The sequence below is a fragment of the Rhinopithecus roxellana genome, chromosome 4 (genome assembly GCF_007565055.1).
Source record: "Rhinopithecus roxellana isolate Shanxi Qingling chromosome 4, ASM756505v1, whole genome shotgun sequence".
Classification (NCBI taxonomy): Eukaryota; Metazoa; Chordata; class Mammalia; order Primates; family Cercopithecidae; genus Rhinopithecus; species Rhinopithecus roxellana.
In genome coordinates this window covers 63,470,143-63,485,294 of record NC_044552.1, presented here as the reverse complement: position 1 = coordinate 63,485,294, position 15,152 = coordinate 63,470,143, and the positions used below count along the sequence as shown (strand labels likewise).

The window sequence follows — 15,152 nt, the reverse complement described above, 5'->3', positions numbered from 1 at the left end:
GAAACATGCATTCCAGAATTGAAAAAAATACAAGGGAGAACTTTCACCCACTTCACATACAACAAGTATTGTAAAAATAATGGGACCCTCACTACCCCAATTTCTTTGGTTTTGTCAAGCAGGAACCTATGTCATGCCATAAAGAACTGTCCAAAATACCTCCAGAGGGTGGTCAGATATTACTTTATTCAACCAACAGACCTTTTTTTTTTGAAACAGAGTCTTGCTCTGTCACCCAGTCTGGAGTGCAGTGGCACAATCTCGGCTCACTGCAACCTCCACCTCCCGGGTTCAAGTGATTCTCATGCCTCAGTCACCTGAGTACCTGGGATTACAGGCGTGCACCACCACCCCTGGTTAACTGTTGTACCTTCTGTAGAGACAGGGTTTCACCATGTTGGCCAGGCTGGTCTTGAACTCCTGGCCTCAAGTGATCTGCCCACCTCAGCCTCCCAAAGTGCTGGAATTACAGGCATGAGCCACTGTGCTTGGCCTGTGACAGAGCTTTTAACACTGTGCTGGAAATCTTTCCAAAATTGGTGATCAGGATGAAATAGTATTTTTATAACCTATCAAGATAAAATATTAGAAAGATATTTGTTTTCTTTGAAACTTGAGTCACATACCTTTCCTGTAGTTGTTGAACCAGTAAAGGAAATTTTGGACACCAGGGGATCAGTACAAATTGCCTCCCCTACTTCCTTGGCATTCTTTCGAGAACAGGGAATAACATTGTATACACCTGGAGGAATTCCAGCCTGGCTTGCAAGCTATAAACAGAAACAGCAAACATGTGGCAACAATTTACTAAACTGAAAAAAAAGAAAAGAAAAGAGAAATAAATCATTCAAGGCTACTATGAATACCTTTACTGGCATAAACTAGAAAACCTAGAGGAGATGGATAAATTCCTGGAAATATACAAGCCTCCTAGCTTAAATCAGGAAGAACAAGATACCCCAAACAGACCAATAACAAGCAGCAAGACTGAAATGGTAATAAAACAATTACCAACCAAAAAAAGTTCAGGACCAGACAGATTCACAGCAGAATTCTACCAGGCATTCAAAGAAGAATTGGTACCAATCCTGTTGACACTATTCCACAAGATAGAGAAAGAGGGAATCCTCCCTAAATCATTCTATGAAGCCAGTATTGCCCTGGCTTCATAGGAAGGACATAACCAAGGAAAGGACATAACCCAAAAAGAAAACTACAGACCAATACCTCTGTTGGACATAGATGCAAAAATCCTTAACAAAATACTAGCTAACCAAATCCAACAACACATCAAAAAGATAATCCACCATGATCAAGTGGGTTTCATACCAGGAATGCAGGGATGGTTTAACATATGCAAGTCAATAAATGTGATATACCACATAAACAGAATTAAAAACAGAAATCACATGATCATCTCAATAGATGCAGAAAAAGCTTTCAACAAATACAGCATCCCTTTATGATTAAAACTCTCAGCAAAATGGGTATACAAGGGACATACCTCAATGTAATAAAAGTAATCTATGACAAACCCACAGCCAACATAATACTGAATGGGGAAAAGTTGAAAGCATTCCCTTTGAGAACTGGAACAAGAAGACAAGGATGCCCACTCTCACCACTTCTCTTCAACATAGTACTGGAAGTCCTAGCCAGAGCAATCAGACAAGAGAAAGAAATAAAGGGCATCCAAATCAACAAAGTCAAACTGTTGCTGTTTGTTGACGATATGATTGTTCACCTAGAAAATCCTAAAGACTCCTCCAGGAAGCTCCTAGAACTGATAAAAGAATTCAGCAAAGTTTCCAGAGACAAAGTTAACGTATACAAATCAGTAGCTATTCTATACACCAACAGCAACCAAGCTGAGAATCAAATCAAGAATTCAACCCCTTTTATAACAGCTGCAAAAAGAAATATGTATAAAATACTTAGGAATATATCTAACCAACGAGATGAAAGACCTCTACAAGGAAAACTACAAAACACTGCTGGAAGAAATCATAGACAACACAAACAAATGGAAACACATCCCATGCTCATGGATGGGTAGAATAAATATTGTGAAAATGACCATACTGCCAAAAGCAATCTACAAATTCAATGCAATTCCCATCAAAATACCTCGGTTATTCTTCACAGAACTAGAAAAAACAATCCTAAAATCTAAATGCAACCAAAAAAGAGCCTGCATAGCCAAAGCAAGACTAAGCAAAAGGAACAAATCTGGAGGCATCACATTACCTGATTTCAACTATAAGACCATAATCACCCAAACAGCATGGTATTGGTATAAAAATAGGCACATAGACCAATGGAACCAGAAATAAAGAGAACCCAGAAATAAAGCCAAATACTTAACAGCCAACTGATCTTTGACAAAGTAAACAAAACATAAAGTGAAGAAAGGACACCCTATTCAACAAATTGTGCTGAGATAATTGGCAAGCCACATGTAGGAGAATAAAACTGGATCCTCATCTCTCACCTTATACAAAAATAAACTCAAGATGAATCAAGGACTTAAATCTAAGACCTGAAACTATAAAAATTCTAGAAGATAGCATTGGAAAAACCCTTCCAGACACTGGCCTAGGCAAGGATTTCATGACCAAGAACCCAAAAGCAAATGCAACTAAAATTCAAAGATAAATAGCTGGGACTTAATTAAACTAAAGAGAAATGTTTATAGCCAAGGTGGATTAAGGAGACAAGACAACTAAATGTAATGTGATATCCTGGACCAGATCCTGAAACAGAAAAAAGGAGTCTAGGTATAGACTAATAAAATCTGAGAATGGATTTTAAAGTATGGGCTTTAGTTAATAACAGAGTATCACTATTCATTCATTAATTGTAACAAATATACTATACTAATGTAAGCTGCTAGTAATAGGAGAAATTGAGTGTAGGATATGTGGGAAAATACCCCATCTCTGCGATTTTTTCTGTAAATGTAAAACTATTCTAAAATAAAAGTTTATTACTAAAAATGAGAATGGAAAGAGAAAATACCAAAAAAGTAAACTATTTTCAATAGGCACATTGGTGATATTAAAATTAATATTTTTAAAAAATAAAATTAATATTCAGAAGCTGTTGTTCTGTGTAATAAGTACATATGGAATATTAATTTAGTCATTTCCTGAGTCTTTAGAAACCAGGAAAGAGGCCAGGTGCGATGGCTCATGCCTGTAATCCCAGCACTTTGGGAGGCTAAGGTGGGTGGATCATGAGGTCAGGAGTTCAAGACCAGTCTGGCCAAATGGGGAAACCCCCGTCTCTACTAAAAATACAAAAATTAGCTGGGTGTGGTGGTGGGCATCTGTAATCCCAGCTACTCGGGAAGCTGAGGCAGAGAATTGCTTGAACCTAGGAGGCAGAGGTTGCCGTGAGCCGAGAGAGCGCACTGCACTCCAGCCTGGGTGACAGAGCAAGACTCTGTCTCAAAAAAAAAAAAAAAAGAAACCAGGAAAGAAAGAGATGCAGATATAATATAAAAGAAGTTAAGTAAAAAGCCTACAGGACTGAATTTGAATTGGAAGTTTCTGTAGGAATTTCTGTAGCATTTTATTGCGTATATACATGTGTGTACACATATATGTATATCTCCTAGCCCTGCCCACTGGAAAGGCCTACAAACAGTGATAGGGTAGGTGGTTTTAGGTGTTATGGGGGAAAAAGCAAAGCAGAGAAGGGGATCAGGAGCATCAGAGTGTGAGGTTGTGATTTATTTTTGAGACAGTCTCACTCTGTCGCCCAGGCTGTAGTGCAGTGACACGATCTCAGCTCACTGCAATCTCTGCCCCCAGGGTTCAAGCGATTCTCCCGCCTCAGCCTCCTGAGTCGCTGGGATTACAGGCACGTGCCACCGCGCCCAGCTACTTTTGTATTTTTAGTAGAGACAGGGTTTCAGCATGTTGGCCAGGCTGGTCTCGAACTCCTGACCTCAAGTGATCTGCCCGCCTCAGCCTCCCAAAGTTCTGGGATTATAGGCGTGAGCCACCACACCCAGCCAAGTTGTGATTTTTAGACAGGGTGGCCATGGAAGGCCTCCCTGGGAGGGTGGCATTTGAGTGAAGACGTGAAGAAGCAAGTCATAGGGGTATCTGGGGGAGAGTGCTCCAGACAGAGGGAAAGTACAAAGTTTGAGTGGAGGGCAAGGCTGGTGGGGTCTGGAAAGCGGCAGGCGCCAGAGTGGTCCAAGCAGATGAATGAAGAGTGAGGAGCTCCAGTGTGATGGACAAGGTCAGAGGCATACTGGGGGGTGGGAAGTGACATCTTATAGGACCTTGAAAGCCACTAAGGAATCTGGACTCTGAGTGACACAAGAGGCCACTTGAGGTTTTCAAACAAAAAAATAAGATCTAATGGAATGCAGGTTGAACTGGAAATGGGAATGGTAAATAAGAAGTTTCCTAAATGTGAGAAACATCCATGTTTAAGTGTCTATTTCATGAAGATGATGGATAGATACCATTTTTACAGTAGGCTGAAAATACATGGCCTGCAGATGTCAGAAAATCCCTCATCCATTTTTTTTCCCCAAAAGAGCTACAGCTGACTTAAAATAATTGCCAGTAGATTAAAACACAACACCATGCATCAGGAGACATAAGCAAAGAAGTAGCCTCCAAAATTGTTTCTTTCTGTCCAAGATAAACATTAATTTTTGGACTTTGTCTGCTTTGTACAAACACAGGGAGAGTGGCTCACCTCAGCCAGGGCCAGGGCGGAGAAGGGCGTGTCTTCGGCAGGCTTCACCACCACGGTACAGCCGGCTGCCACGGCGGCCCCCACCTTCCGGGTGATCATGGCACTGGGGAAATTCCACTGGGGTTAGAAGAGCAGAGGAAGTATATGAGAGGAAGGACCGCCTCATTAGTGCAAAGGAAGGTAGGTTGGGAAGTCAGTGAACAAATTCCATTGCACAACTGATTGACAAACCCGTTTGGCTGCACAGGTGAGCTCTCAGAACACCTGACCCCCTGCCAACTTGAGGGACTCTGAGATAAAGGCTCATGAAGATAGGAAATATTTTTGAAATTTAACACAGTAAAAAATGAGTTAGACCAGGGGCCTGCCAACTTTTTCTGTGAAGGGCCAAATCGTAAATCTTTTAGGCTTTGTAGAATGTATAGTTTCTATGGCAATTACTCAACTCTGCAGCTGTATTGTGAAAACCACCACAGATAGTAGGTGTATGAATGGGTGTGACTGTGTCCCAATAAAACTTTATTTACAAACATAGGTAGTGGGCTGGATTTGGCTTGAGGCCCATGGGAGTAAATATTAGCAATGGTTTTGAAAATGGCAGATGATTTATTACTTCCTTCCACATACATATTTATAGATGCCTATAGACATACCTATAATAACGGTATTTTATTTTGAAAAACTCTATTATATAGTACTTACTCTGGATCAGGTATTTTTCTAAGTACTTCAAAATTAAAATTAATTAAATCCTTATCACAACCCAATGAGGTTGATATTAACCTCATTTGCAAGTTCGAGAAAACGGAGACAGTGCAGTTAAGTAATTTGGCCATGGTTGCACAGTTAGTAAATAGTGACCTTCAAGTCAAACCTAGTCCATCTAGGCGATCAGGGGGATTCTGTCAGTAACTATGCCGAGCAGGAAAAGCACAGACGTCTCGAGACCAGCTGACAGATACAGGAGAGAAGTTAACACGGGACCTAGTAGAAGGCAGGACCCAGAGGGAAAGCTGGGTGTTCCACAAATATACTGCAGCCCCATCCAGGCAGATGTGATACCTTATTTCTTAGCCTTTTTATCTCTAGAACCTGGCCCAATGCCTGCTGGTGGGTCCACACATGCTTTGCTATTGATGATAACCATCAAGGAAGCATAACACTTTTTTCCAAACTATGGCAAGTTTAAAAATGTGTCATATCTTAAGTCTTTTTAAAAATGATAAATACCGGAAGATCTTTTCAGAGGTGCTAGGCAATGACAGGAAGAAGCCTCCAGGCCAAGTCAGAAGAGCCCCTGGGTCCTCCTGCGGCGCATCCCACTTTTGCAGGCATTAGAAATGCATCCTTCCACTCATTGCCACCACACCTAACATCATCAGAGGACCAGGAAACACACTTCCACATCCAGCAAAAGCATCAGGAAACCAGGAACAGGTGACAAAACTAACAGGATAAGCACACCTGCTCAGGCGGAAGAATGAATTCTTTCCCAACTCCCTATCCAATCTCCCACCCTAGGATCTTGCTGATCTCACTGTCACCTACCGGGGTGATGACTGCAGCCACGCCTACGGGCTGCTTGAGGACCAGGGCCCGCTTGTCCTTTGCTGGGGTGTAGATAATGTCTCCATAAACACGGCGGGCTTCCTCAGAGAACCACTCTAGGAAAAAGGCGGAATAGAAAATTTCTCCATGTGCCTCCTTCAGTGGCTTTCCCTAAATTAAATCAGAAAAGAACCCACATATTACCTTCTGATAATAAAAGCATGGCTCTGTGTTCCTAAATTCTTCAAGGTGCAAGAAGAGTAGAAAAGTCTCCTACAACGATAGCCATAGAGTGGGGAAAATTTCTGACTTTGAGTTTTAAAAAGCAGAATTACAATGATGACTGTATCACCCTAAACCACAAGAGTCATTTGCATTCTCACTACGTTTACAAATTAGGAAAATTTTCCTCCCTTCAATATCTTCTAAGTGTTGTAACCATGATATGAAATAATTTATTATATCTATGGAAGAAGTATTGGTATATTTAAAAATGTACAAAAACAATATTAAAAAACAACCAAAACAGTACCATGGAAAAAAACATCAGAATGGTGAAATAGCAGTTATGCATATAGTTGCAAATAAAATCTATTTTTGGATACTATTAAAGAATAAACTAGAACATACAAATTTTATTTTAGCAAATCTAAGTACCCTGGCACAATAATGATTTGGTATTTGATCAGTAGAGAAGGAACCACATATTCTTTAGCTACAGCCAGCAGTGATGGGAAGTCAGGGGCTTCCCCAAGTTTAGTAAGAATTCCTGGAGAATTTCTCAGTGCACCAAGTCAGATCCCTGAACTTACACTTTCAGCTGTGATTATTCTGGCAAGGTCATCCTTATTTTGTATCATTAAATTGTACCACTTTCGAAGTAATGAACTCCTCTCCTGCAAAAGAAATAAGAAGGCAGAAAAGTAATAAAATGCCAAGTGTAACACAGAATGCTAAATAAAATTCAATATCCTCAACTATTAGCTGTATGGTCTCATTCTCCTTGACTGTGATGGTTAATTTTATGTGTAAATTTGACTGGGTTCAAGGAGCCCCAGATAGCTGGTAAAACATTAATTCTGGGTATGTCTGTAAACGTTTTCGGAAGAGATTAGCATTTGAATCAGGAGACTGAATAAAGAAGATTTGACTTCATAAATTCACGTGGGTATCATCCAATCTGCTGAGGACCTGAAAAGAACAAAGTGGCAGAGGAAGAGCAAATTCACTCTCTGCATGAGCTAGGACATCCATTTCCTCCTGTTGCCAGACACCAGACATTGGCATTCCTGGTACTCAGGGTTTTGGACCCAGACTAGAACTCAGATTGGACATATCAGCTTTCTTGGGTCTCCAGCTTGCAGATAGCAGAGGATGGGACTTCTTAGCATCCACAATCACCTGAGCCAGTCCTTTATAAGAAGTCTCTTCCTATATATCTATGATTCCATATACATATCTATAACATCGGTTCTTACAGAACACTGGTTCTATTTTTTGGACAACCCTGAGTAAGATGCTTGGGGAAACATACATTGACCTTCTGTTTTTTTGTTTGTTTTGGAGACAGGGTCTGGGCTTGGACAATGAGAAGCACACAAACTAAAAAAAAATTAAAAATTTAAAAAAATTTTAAAAAAGAGATAGGGTTTTGCTCTGTAACTCAGGCTGAAGTGCAGTGGTATCATCATACCTCACTGCAACCTCTGCTTCCTTGGTTCTAGTGATCCTCCCAGCTCAGCCTACTGAGTAGCTGGGACCACAGGCACACACCACCATGCCCAGCTATTTTTTTTCTTTGAATTCATCTGTATCTGTTACAACTTTAAGCAGAATGTAACTCGGGCACTACATTTCCATCCACAATACTGGCTCTGAGTTATTTTTGGACAGCTTTATGATACGCTTAGGTAGGCTTGTAGCTTTGCTTCTCAAACAATACTTTTCTTTGGAAAATAATCCCTGTGGAGAGTTCCTTCCATCAAGTTGCTTCAGTTTAACCTATTTCTAGAGGACTAGTACATGCAGAATTGGCAACTACAGGGGATAAAAAGTTCAAACAGTAGATCCTACAAGATGTAACAAATACTTTTTTTCTAAACATCAAGGTATAGCTCAAGAACACTTCGATAGCAAGATTTGGTCTACTAAGGAATCCAGCTTGATGGCTAAACACTTAGACCACAAAGTTAACATCATGTTATATACATCTTATAATGATTACCTTGATCTGTTAAAATAAGCCAGTGTGAAACTAAAAAAGCATTACTAGCTCTGCTTTAGTGCCTAAGGTATCACAGCATCACTTAGAAGTAGAAAGAAATCTTATCTTCCTCTTAAAGTAGTTGTTGTCATGCCATACAGACTTTTCATGCTAACAGGAGCTACAGGATGATCATGCTCAGCTAATTAAAAAGAATTTTCTTTTGTACAGACAAGGTCTCACTATATTGCTCATGCTAAATGACCCTTCTTTGATGAGTAATAGAGATCCAATTTCAAGTTGCATCTAAAGAGGTATACTGGGTCACAAATTATAAAAGAGAAAATAAGTTTTGTGGAAACAGCTATTATTGCTTATGGTACATAAGAACAACTTTAATTTTACCATACAAAGGTAGAGTTCCTTACTTTATTATTATTATTTTAGATAGGGTCTTGATCTGACGCCCAGGTTGGAGTGCGGTGGCGCAATCATAGCTCACTGCAACCTCACACTCCTGGCTTTAAGTGATCCTCCTGTCTTGGCCTCCCAAAGTGCAGAGATGATCATTGTGAGCCACCATGCCTGGCCCGTTCTACTTTCTGTCTCTATGAATTTGACAACTCTAGGTACCGCATATAAGTAGAATCATACAGCATTTGCCCTTTTGTGACTGGCTCATTTTACTCAGCATAATGTCTTCAAGTATTGTTCCCTATTATAATGGCTCACTGGCAACCTGGATTTGTCCCAGAGACTGACATATAGACAGGGGCATGCATGAGGCATAAGAAAGGGTTTTACACACTTAAGAAGAGGGCCCAGGCACAACAACACGAATGCACTTAATACCACTGAAATGTACACTTAAAAATGGTTAAAATGGGCCGGGCGCGGTGGCTCTCATGCCTGTAATCCCAGCACTTTGGGAGGCTGAGGTGGGCAGATCATGAGGTCAGGAGATCGAGACCATCCTGGCTAACATGGTGAAACTCCATACCTACTAAAAAATACAAAAAAAAAAAAAATTAGCCGGGCATGGTGGCGGGCGCCTGTAGTGTCAACTACTCAGGAGGCTGAGGTAGGAGAATGGCGTGAACCCGGGACACGGAGCTTGCATTGAGCTGAGTTGGCGCCAGTACACTCCAGCCTGGGCAACAAAGCAAGACTCCGTCTCAAAAAAAAAAAAAAAAAAAAAAAGGTTACAATGGTAAATGTTATGTTACGCATATCCTGACATAATTTAAAAAATTCCAATGAACAAAAAACAGATAAAGGGATACACTGGATTATTAACAATATTATGGGACCAGGTGTGGCGGCTCATGCCCATAATCACAACACTTTGGAAGGCCAAGGAGGGAGGGTTGCTTGTGGCCAGGAGTTTGACACTAGTTTGGGCAATGTGGTGAGATCCGTCTCTACACATACACACAAATTATCTGGGTGTGGTGGTGCATGCCTGTGGTCCCAGCTACTCAGAAGGCTGGGGTGGGAGAATTGCTTGGGCCTGTGGGTTCAAGGCTGCAGTGAGCCATGATAGCATCACTGCATTCCAGCCTGGGCAACGGAGCAAGACCCTGTCAAAAAAAAAAAAAAAAAAAAAAAAGAAAAAGAAAAAAGGAAGAAATCATTTCAAAAAAAAAAAATTAATTCATTCACATAAAATCACTTTAAAAAAGAAAACGAGGAAGGCCTAGAGAATCTAAGCGACCTGGGTTGCCATTAAGGCACTCTAAAGACAGAGCTGCCCAGGCTCTAGCTTCCCACATCTGCACAGGTGTATCCAAAGCCAAGAAGAACTTTCGCTTTTTGTTTTTTGAGACAGAGTCTTACTCTGTCACCCAGGCTGGAGTGCAGTGGTGCCATCTCGGCTCACTGCAACCAACCTCCACCTCCTGGGCTCAAGCAATTTTCATGCCTCAGCCTCTTGAGTAGCTGGGATTACATACAGGTGCATGCCACAATGCCTGGCTAATTTATTTATTTCCTTCCTTCCTTCCTTTTTTTTTTTTTTTTTTTTGAGACAGAGTCTTGCTCTGTCCCCCAGGCTAGAGTGCAGTTGGCATGATTTCGGTTCACTGCAAACTCTGCCTCCCGGGTTCAAGCAATTTTCCCTGGCTCAGCCTCCTGAGTAGCTGGGATCACAGGTGCCCGCCACCACACCCAGCTAATTTTTGTATTTTTTAGTAGAGATGGGGTTTGCCATTTTGGTCAGGCTGGACTTGAACTCCTGACCTCAAGTGATCCACCTGCCTTGGCCTCCCAAAGTGCTGGGATTACAAGTGTGAGCCACTACGCCTGGCCAATTTTTGTATTTTTAGTAGATACAGTGTTTCACCACGTTGGACAGGCTGGTCTTGAACTCCTGACCTCAGGTGATCCACCAGCCTTGGCCTCCCAAAGTGCTGGGATTATAGGTGTGAACCACCATGCCCAGCCTGAACCCCTCCTTTCAAAAAGGAAGTTTCCCTGAGAAGATCCAAGCCCTTGTAAGATGGAAGCTGACATCACTGTAATGTTCAAGGGGCACAGACATTAGGATGGGCGGTGTGATCTGAACACAGGATGATGCTGCTAGTATCAGCAAGAGGTCCCAACACCAGCCCTGCAGCTGCCAAACAATCACTGACTGAGTAGAAGGTTTTCCAGACCCCTGCAGTGTAACACCATTGTATGGTAGCCTTGATCTTCGTGGGGCCTTGTGGGACTCCAGAATGATGCTAGGGGAACCAGAGCTCAGGCCCTGGTCCACTCCTTTCCTGTGATCTCACCAATCCCATCGCTTTAAGTATATATGCAGTACACACAGGTATGAATTTCACATTTACATTTCTGGCCCAGGGCTCGCTCTCAAACCTCAGACTCATATATCCAACTGCCTACTTTATATCCTCACTTGCGTGTGAACCGACATCTCAGACTCAATACGTCTAAAACTGAACTCTGATGTCTCACCCTAATGCTGTTCCATTCAGCTATCCTCATCCTTCCAACTGCTCAGGCCAAAAGCCTCGGAGTCATCACTAACTTCTCTCTTCACCTACTTCCCATATAATGATCCATCAGAAAATCCAGTGGGCTCTACCTTCAAAATACATCCTTTATGGGATAACTCTTCACTTTGTCCACTGCTACCACCCTGGTTCAAGTCACCATGGCCTCCCACCTAAATCCATGTAACAACCTCCTAACCTGTCTCTCTGCTTCCGCAACTCTTTATCAATTCTCAGTACTGTGGTTAAAGTGGACTTTCAAAATGTAAATCAGATCATATCTCTGCTTAAAACCCTGACACGGTTCCCCCTTTACTCAAAGCAAAAACCAAGTCCTTAGAATAACTCACAGGTCCTATATGCTCCACCCTCTCCTCCCCTTCTCTGTATGACCTCCTCTGATACAACTCTTTCCCTTTGCTCAGTCCACACGGGCCTCCTCACTGTTCTGCAAATGTGTCAGCCATGCTTCTGACTTTGGCTGTGGCTGAACGTCCTTATGAGAGGTGAAGCCATCTGGACTGGGTCCAATGGGGACTTGGAAAACTTTTCTGTCTGACAAGAGGATTGTAAAATGCACCAATCAGCACTCTGTAAAACGCACCAATCAGCACCCTGTAGCTAGCAAGAGAATTATAAAATGCACCAATCAGCGCTCTGGAGCTAGCAAAGGGATTGTAAAATGCACCAATCAGCGCTCTGTAAAAACACACCAATCAGCGCTCTGTAGCTAGCAAGAGGATTGTAAAATACACCAATGAGCGCTCTGTAAAATGCACCAATCAGCACTCTGTAAAACGCACCAATCAGCAGGATCCTAAAAGTAGCCAATTGCAGGGAGGATTGAAAAAAGGGTATTCTGATAGGACATAAACGGAACATGGGAGGGGATAAATAAGGCAATAAAAGTTGGCCACCCCCACCCCCAGCAGCAACAACCTGCTTGGGTCCCCATCCACGCTGTGGAAGCTTTCTTCTTTCACTCTTCACAAATCTTGCTACCGCTCACTCTTTGGGTCCATGCCATCTTTAAGAGCTATAACACTCATCGCAAAGGTCCGCGGCTCCATTCTTGAAGTCAGTGAGGTCACAAACGCACCGGCAGGAACCAACTCTGGACACACTTACTTCCTTTGGCCTTTGTATCTCATGTCCTCAATGAGATCTACCCTGATGTCATGGGCTGAACAGTGCTCCCCACAAAATTGACATGTTGAAGTACTAACCCCCCAGTATCTCAGAATGTGAGTGTATTTGGAGATAGAGTCTTTAAAAAGGGAATTAAGTTATGATGAGGTCATTCTGGTAGGCCCCAATCCAATCTGACTCTTGTTTTTAAAAGAAAAAATTACGACACACACACACACACAGAGGAAAGACCATGTGGAGACATACAGAGAAGATTCATTCATATATCCAACTGCTTACTTTAAATCCTCACTTGGATGTGAACAGACAACTCAGACTCAATGAACCTAAAACCGAGCTCTGACGAGTTACAAAGACAAAACTGAGCTCTCTGCAAGCCAAGGAGAGAGGCCTTAGAAGAAACCAACCCTGACAACACCTTGATCTGGGGTTTCTACCCTCCAGAGCTGTAAAATGAGAAATGTCTGTTGTTCAGGCCACCCAGTCTGTGGTACTTTGCTATGGGAGCCCTAGCAAAGGAATACACCTGGCCACACTATTGATGCTGCATCTTGCCCCTTCCCTCTGGCCCGGATCCTCTTCTGCTTCTACCTCTTTTCCCATATTGCACTCAGCACCTCTCACATACTTATTTCCTTAGATATTATGTTTGTTGTTTAGAGTTCTGATCTCTCTTCTGCTCCCCTTCCACCCCATGTAAGCTCCATAAAGGCACAATCTTTCTTTCGTTTACTGATGTATCCCAAACACCTCCAACAGTGCAGGGCATAGAGCAGGTGCTCAGTAAACAGCTGATGGATGATAAGTGCTAACACTATCTCTTGTATGCGTAGGGATCACTGGATGCATTCCTTCAGAGGGAGAGCTTTGAAGGACAGGGTAAAAAAATTCACTGCGTTGACTCCAGGTTTAATAATATAATACTTGAAGGAAGAAGAAACTTTCTTAGTTTTATCCTTACTCGATTCTGCCCCATTTAATGGCCCTCCACCCCTTACTCCCAATTCTCCAGTGTTCTCTATGCAATGGCCAATAGCAGCATTTATCCATTTAGGCTGAAAACCTGGAGAACGGTCCTGGACTTCTCCCTTCCCCTGCACAAAACCCAGATCTTTCTAAAGCTGTCTCCGTTCCCGATTCCATGATTCTGGCCCAGGGCCCTCACTACCAGCCTTCTTATGGGCCGCTGTAGCAGCCTCCCGCGTGGGCTTCCTGCAGCTGCGGAGGTATTTCAGATACTCTGAAGGGCCACACGTGCTCTCACTTCCCTAACACCCCTCCCCTTTCTCCCCGCCCCTCCACGGTTAGGCTTGTTGATCATAAAACGCAGCAGCTCGCTTGCATTAGGCGCGCGCGTTATGCCTCCCCTACCGGGCAGTGCATACACTTCAAGAGGCTTGAGGGCAGGGGCCGTGTCCCTAGCGCCCGGCACAAAATGGAAGCTCCAAACTTATTTATTGGTCGTCTCCCTTCTTGTTGCTCTGACTTTCCGCCTTGTATACGCCGGGGAACTGAGCACAGGAGGGAGGCGACGCGGTTGGTTTCGCGTTGGGGCAAAGCCCCCTCTGCTCCCTGCCGTGTTCCCCGGCCATCTCTGGCCCGCTGCACCCAGGCGCTCTCACCTTGGCCGAGACCTCCCTCCAGCTGCAGAAAGCCTCGTAGGCAGCGCGCACGGCGGCGCGGGCCTCTGACACCCCGCAATCGGCTACCATGCCCAGGGCAGCGCCGCTGGCCGGGTCTTGCACGGGGAAGGTGGCGGCGGCCGGGAGCCAACGGCCGCCCACGAAGCTGTCGGTGCGCAGCAGCGCCGCAGAGAGGCCCGCCAGGCCCCCAGCGTAGCCGCGGAGCTGGGCCGGGCCGGGCGCAGGCCCGGGGGCAGGCACCAGGCCGCCGGCGCGGGGGTGGAGGCGGCAGCCTGGAAACGTCGACCCGAGGCGCCGGGCCCCGCAGCTCCGCAACCAAAAGCAGGTCGCCATGGCCCGGGCAGCGACGGCGACACGAAACAGGCAAACGGACGCGCGCGCACGGGAACGCAGGGGTCGCGGGGAAGCAAAAGGAGCGAGGAGGCGCCAGAGACGCGCGGGGAAAGCCGGAGAGCTGGCGGAAGGTTGCAGAGCCACAGAGCAGCGCCCTCTCTCCGCGCCTTTCTCGCTGCACCGCCGCGCCGCCCTCTGCACCTTGCCCTGAGCGCCGCACGGCTTCCCTCCTGGGGAAGGTTTGGGTTGGGGGATGGAGAAGGCTCTCTGGTAGATGCACCTGCGGACTGCTGTCACCTTTTCACTTTTCGGGTGCTCATTTTTCACTAACTGCTCCTGAGCCCCCAACCGCTGCTAGAGACCCACTGTCTCCCCTTAGCATCCCCCAAATTCGGCATCCCCGGAATTTGTGCGCGGTCTATGGATGCGCTGGTGCCTGCCCTAAATGCCAAGGCCATGATCACGCTTCTTCATCGTTGTAGCTCCTGAGCACTTAGGATTGATTGGGAGCGATGGTTCTCAGAGGGGTCGAAGTGTGACCCCGCGTTCTGCTGCCTGCCT

The 15,152-nt window shown here is 44.3% G+C and overlaps 1 protein-coding gene across 1 annotated transcript in view; it reads right to left on the bottom strand.

Moving 5' to 3' along the window:
• ALDH5A1 (aldehyde dehydrogenase 5 family member A1) overlaps window positions 1-14,816 on the bottom strand; it is a 36,021-nt gene extending 21,205 nt beyond the window's left edge. The window contains exons 1-5 of the mRNA XM_010365279.2: window positions 14,238-14,816; window positions 7,080-7,163; window positions 6,268-6,438; window positions 4,720-4,836; window positions 627-770 (exon numbers count right to left, since the gene is read on the bottom strand). Of these exons, the coding sequence (XP_010363581.1) occupies window positions 627-770; window positions 4,720-4,836; window positions 6,268-6,438; window positions 7,080-7,163; window positions 14,238-14,591 (870 nt within the window). The 5' untranslated portion in view covers window positions 14,592-14,816. The remainder of the gene's footprint in view (window positions 1-626; window positions 771-4,719; window positions 4,837-6,267; window positions 6,439-7,079; window positions 7,164-14,237) is intronic.
• Window positions 14,817-15,152: the final 336 nt, after the last annotated feature.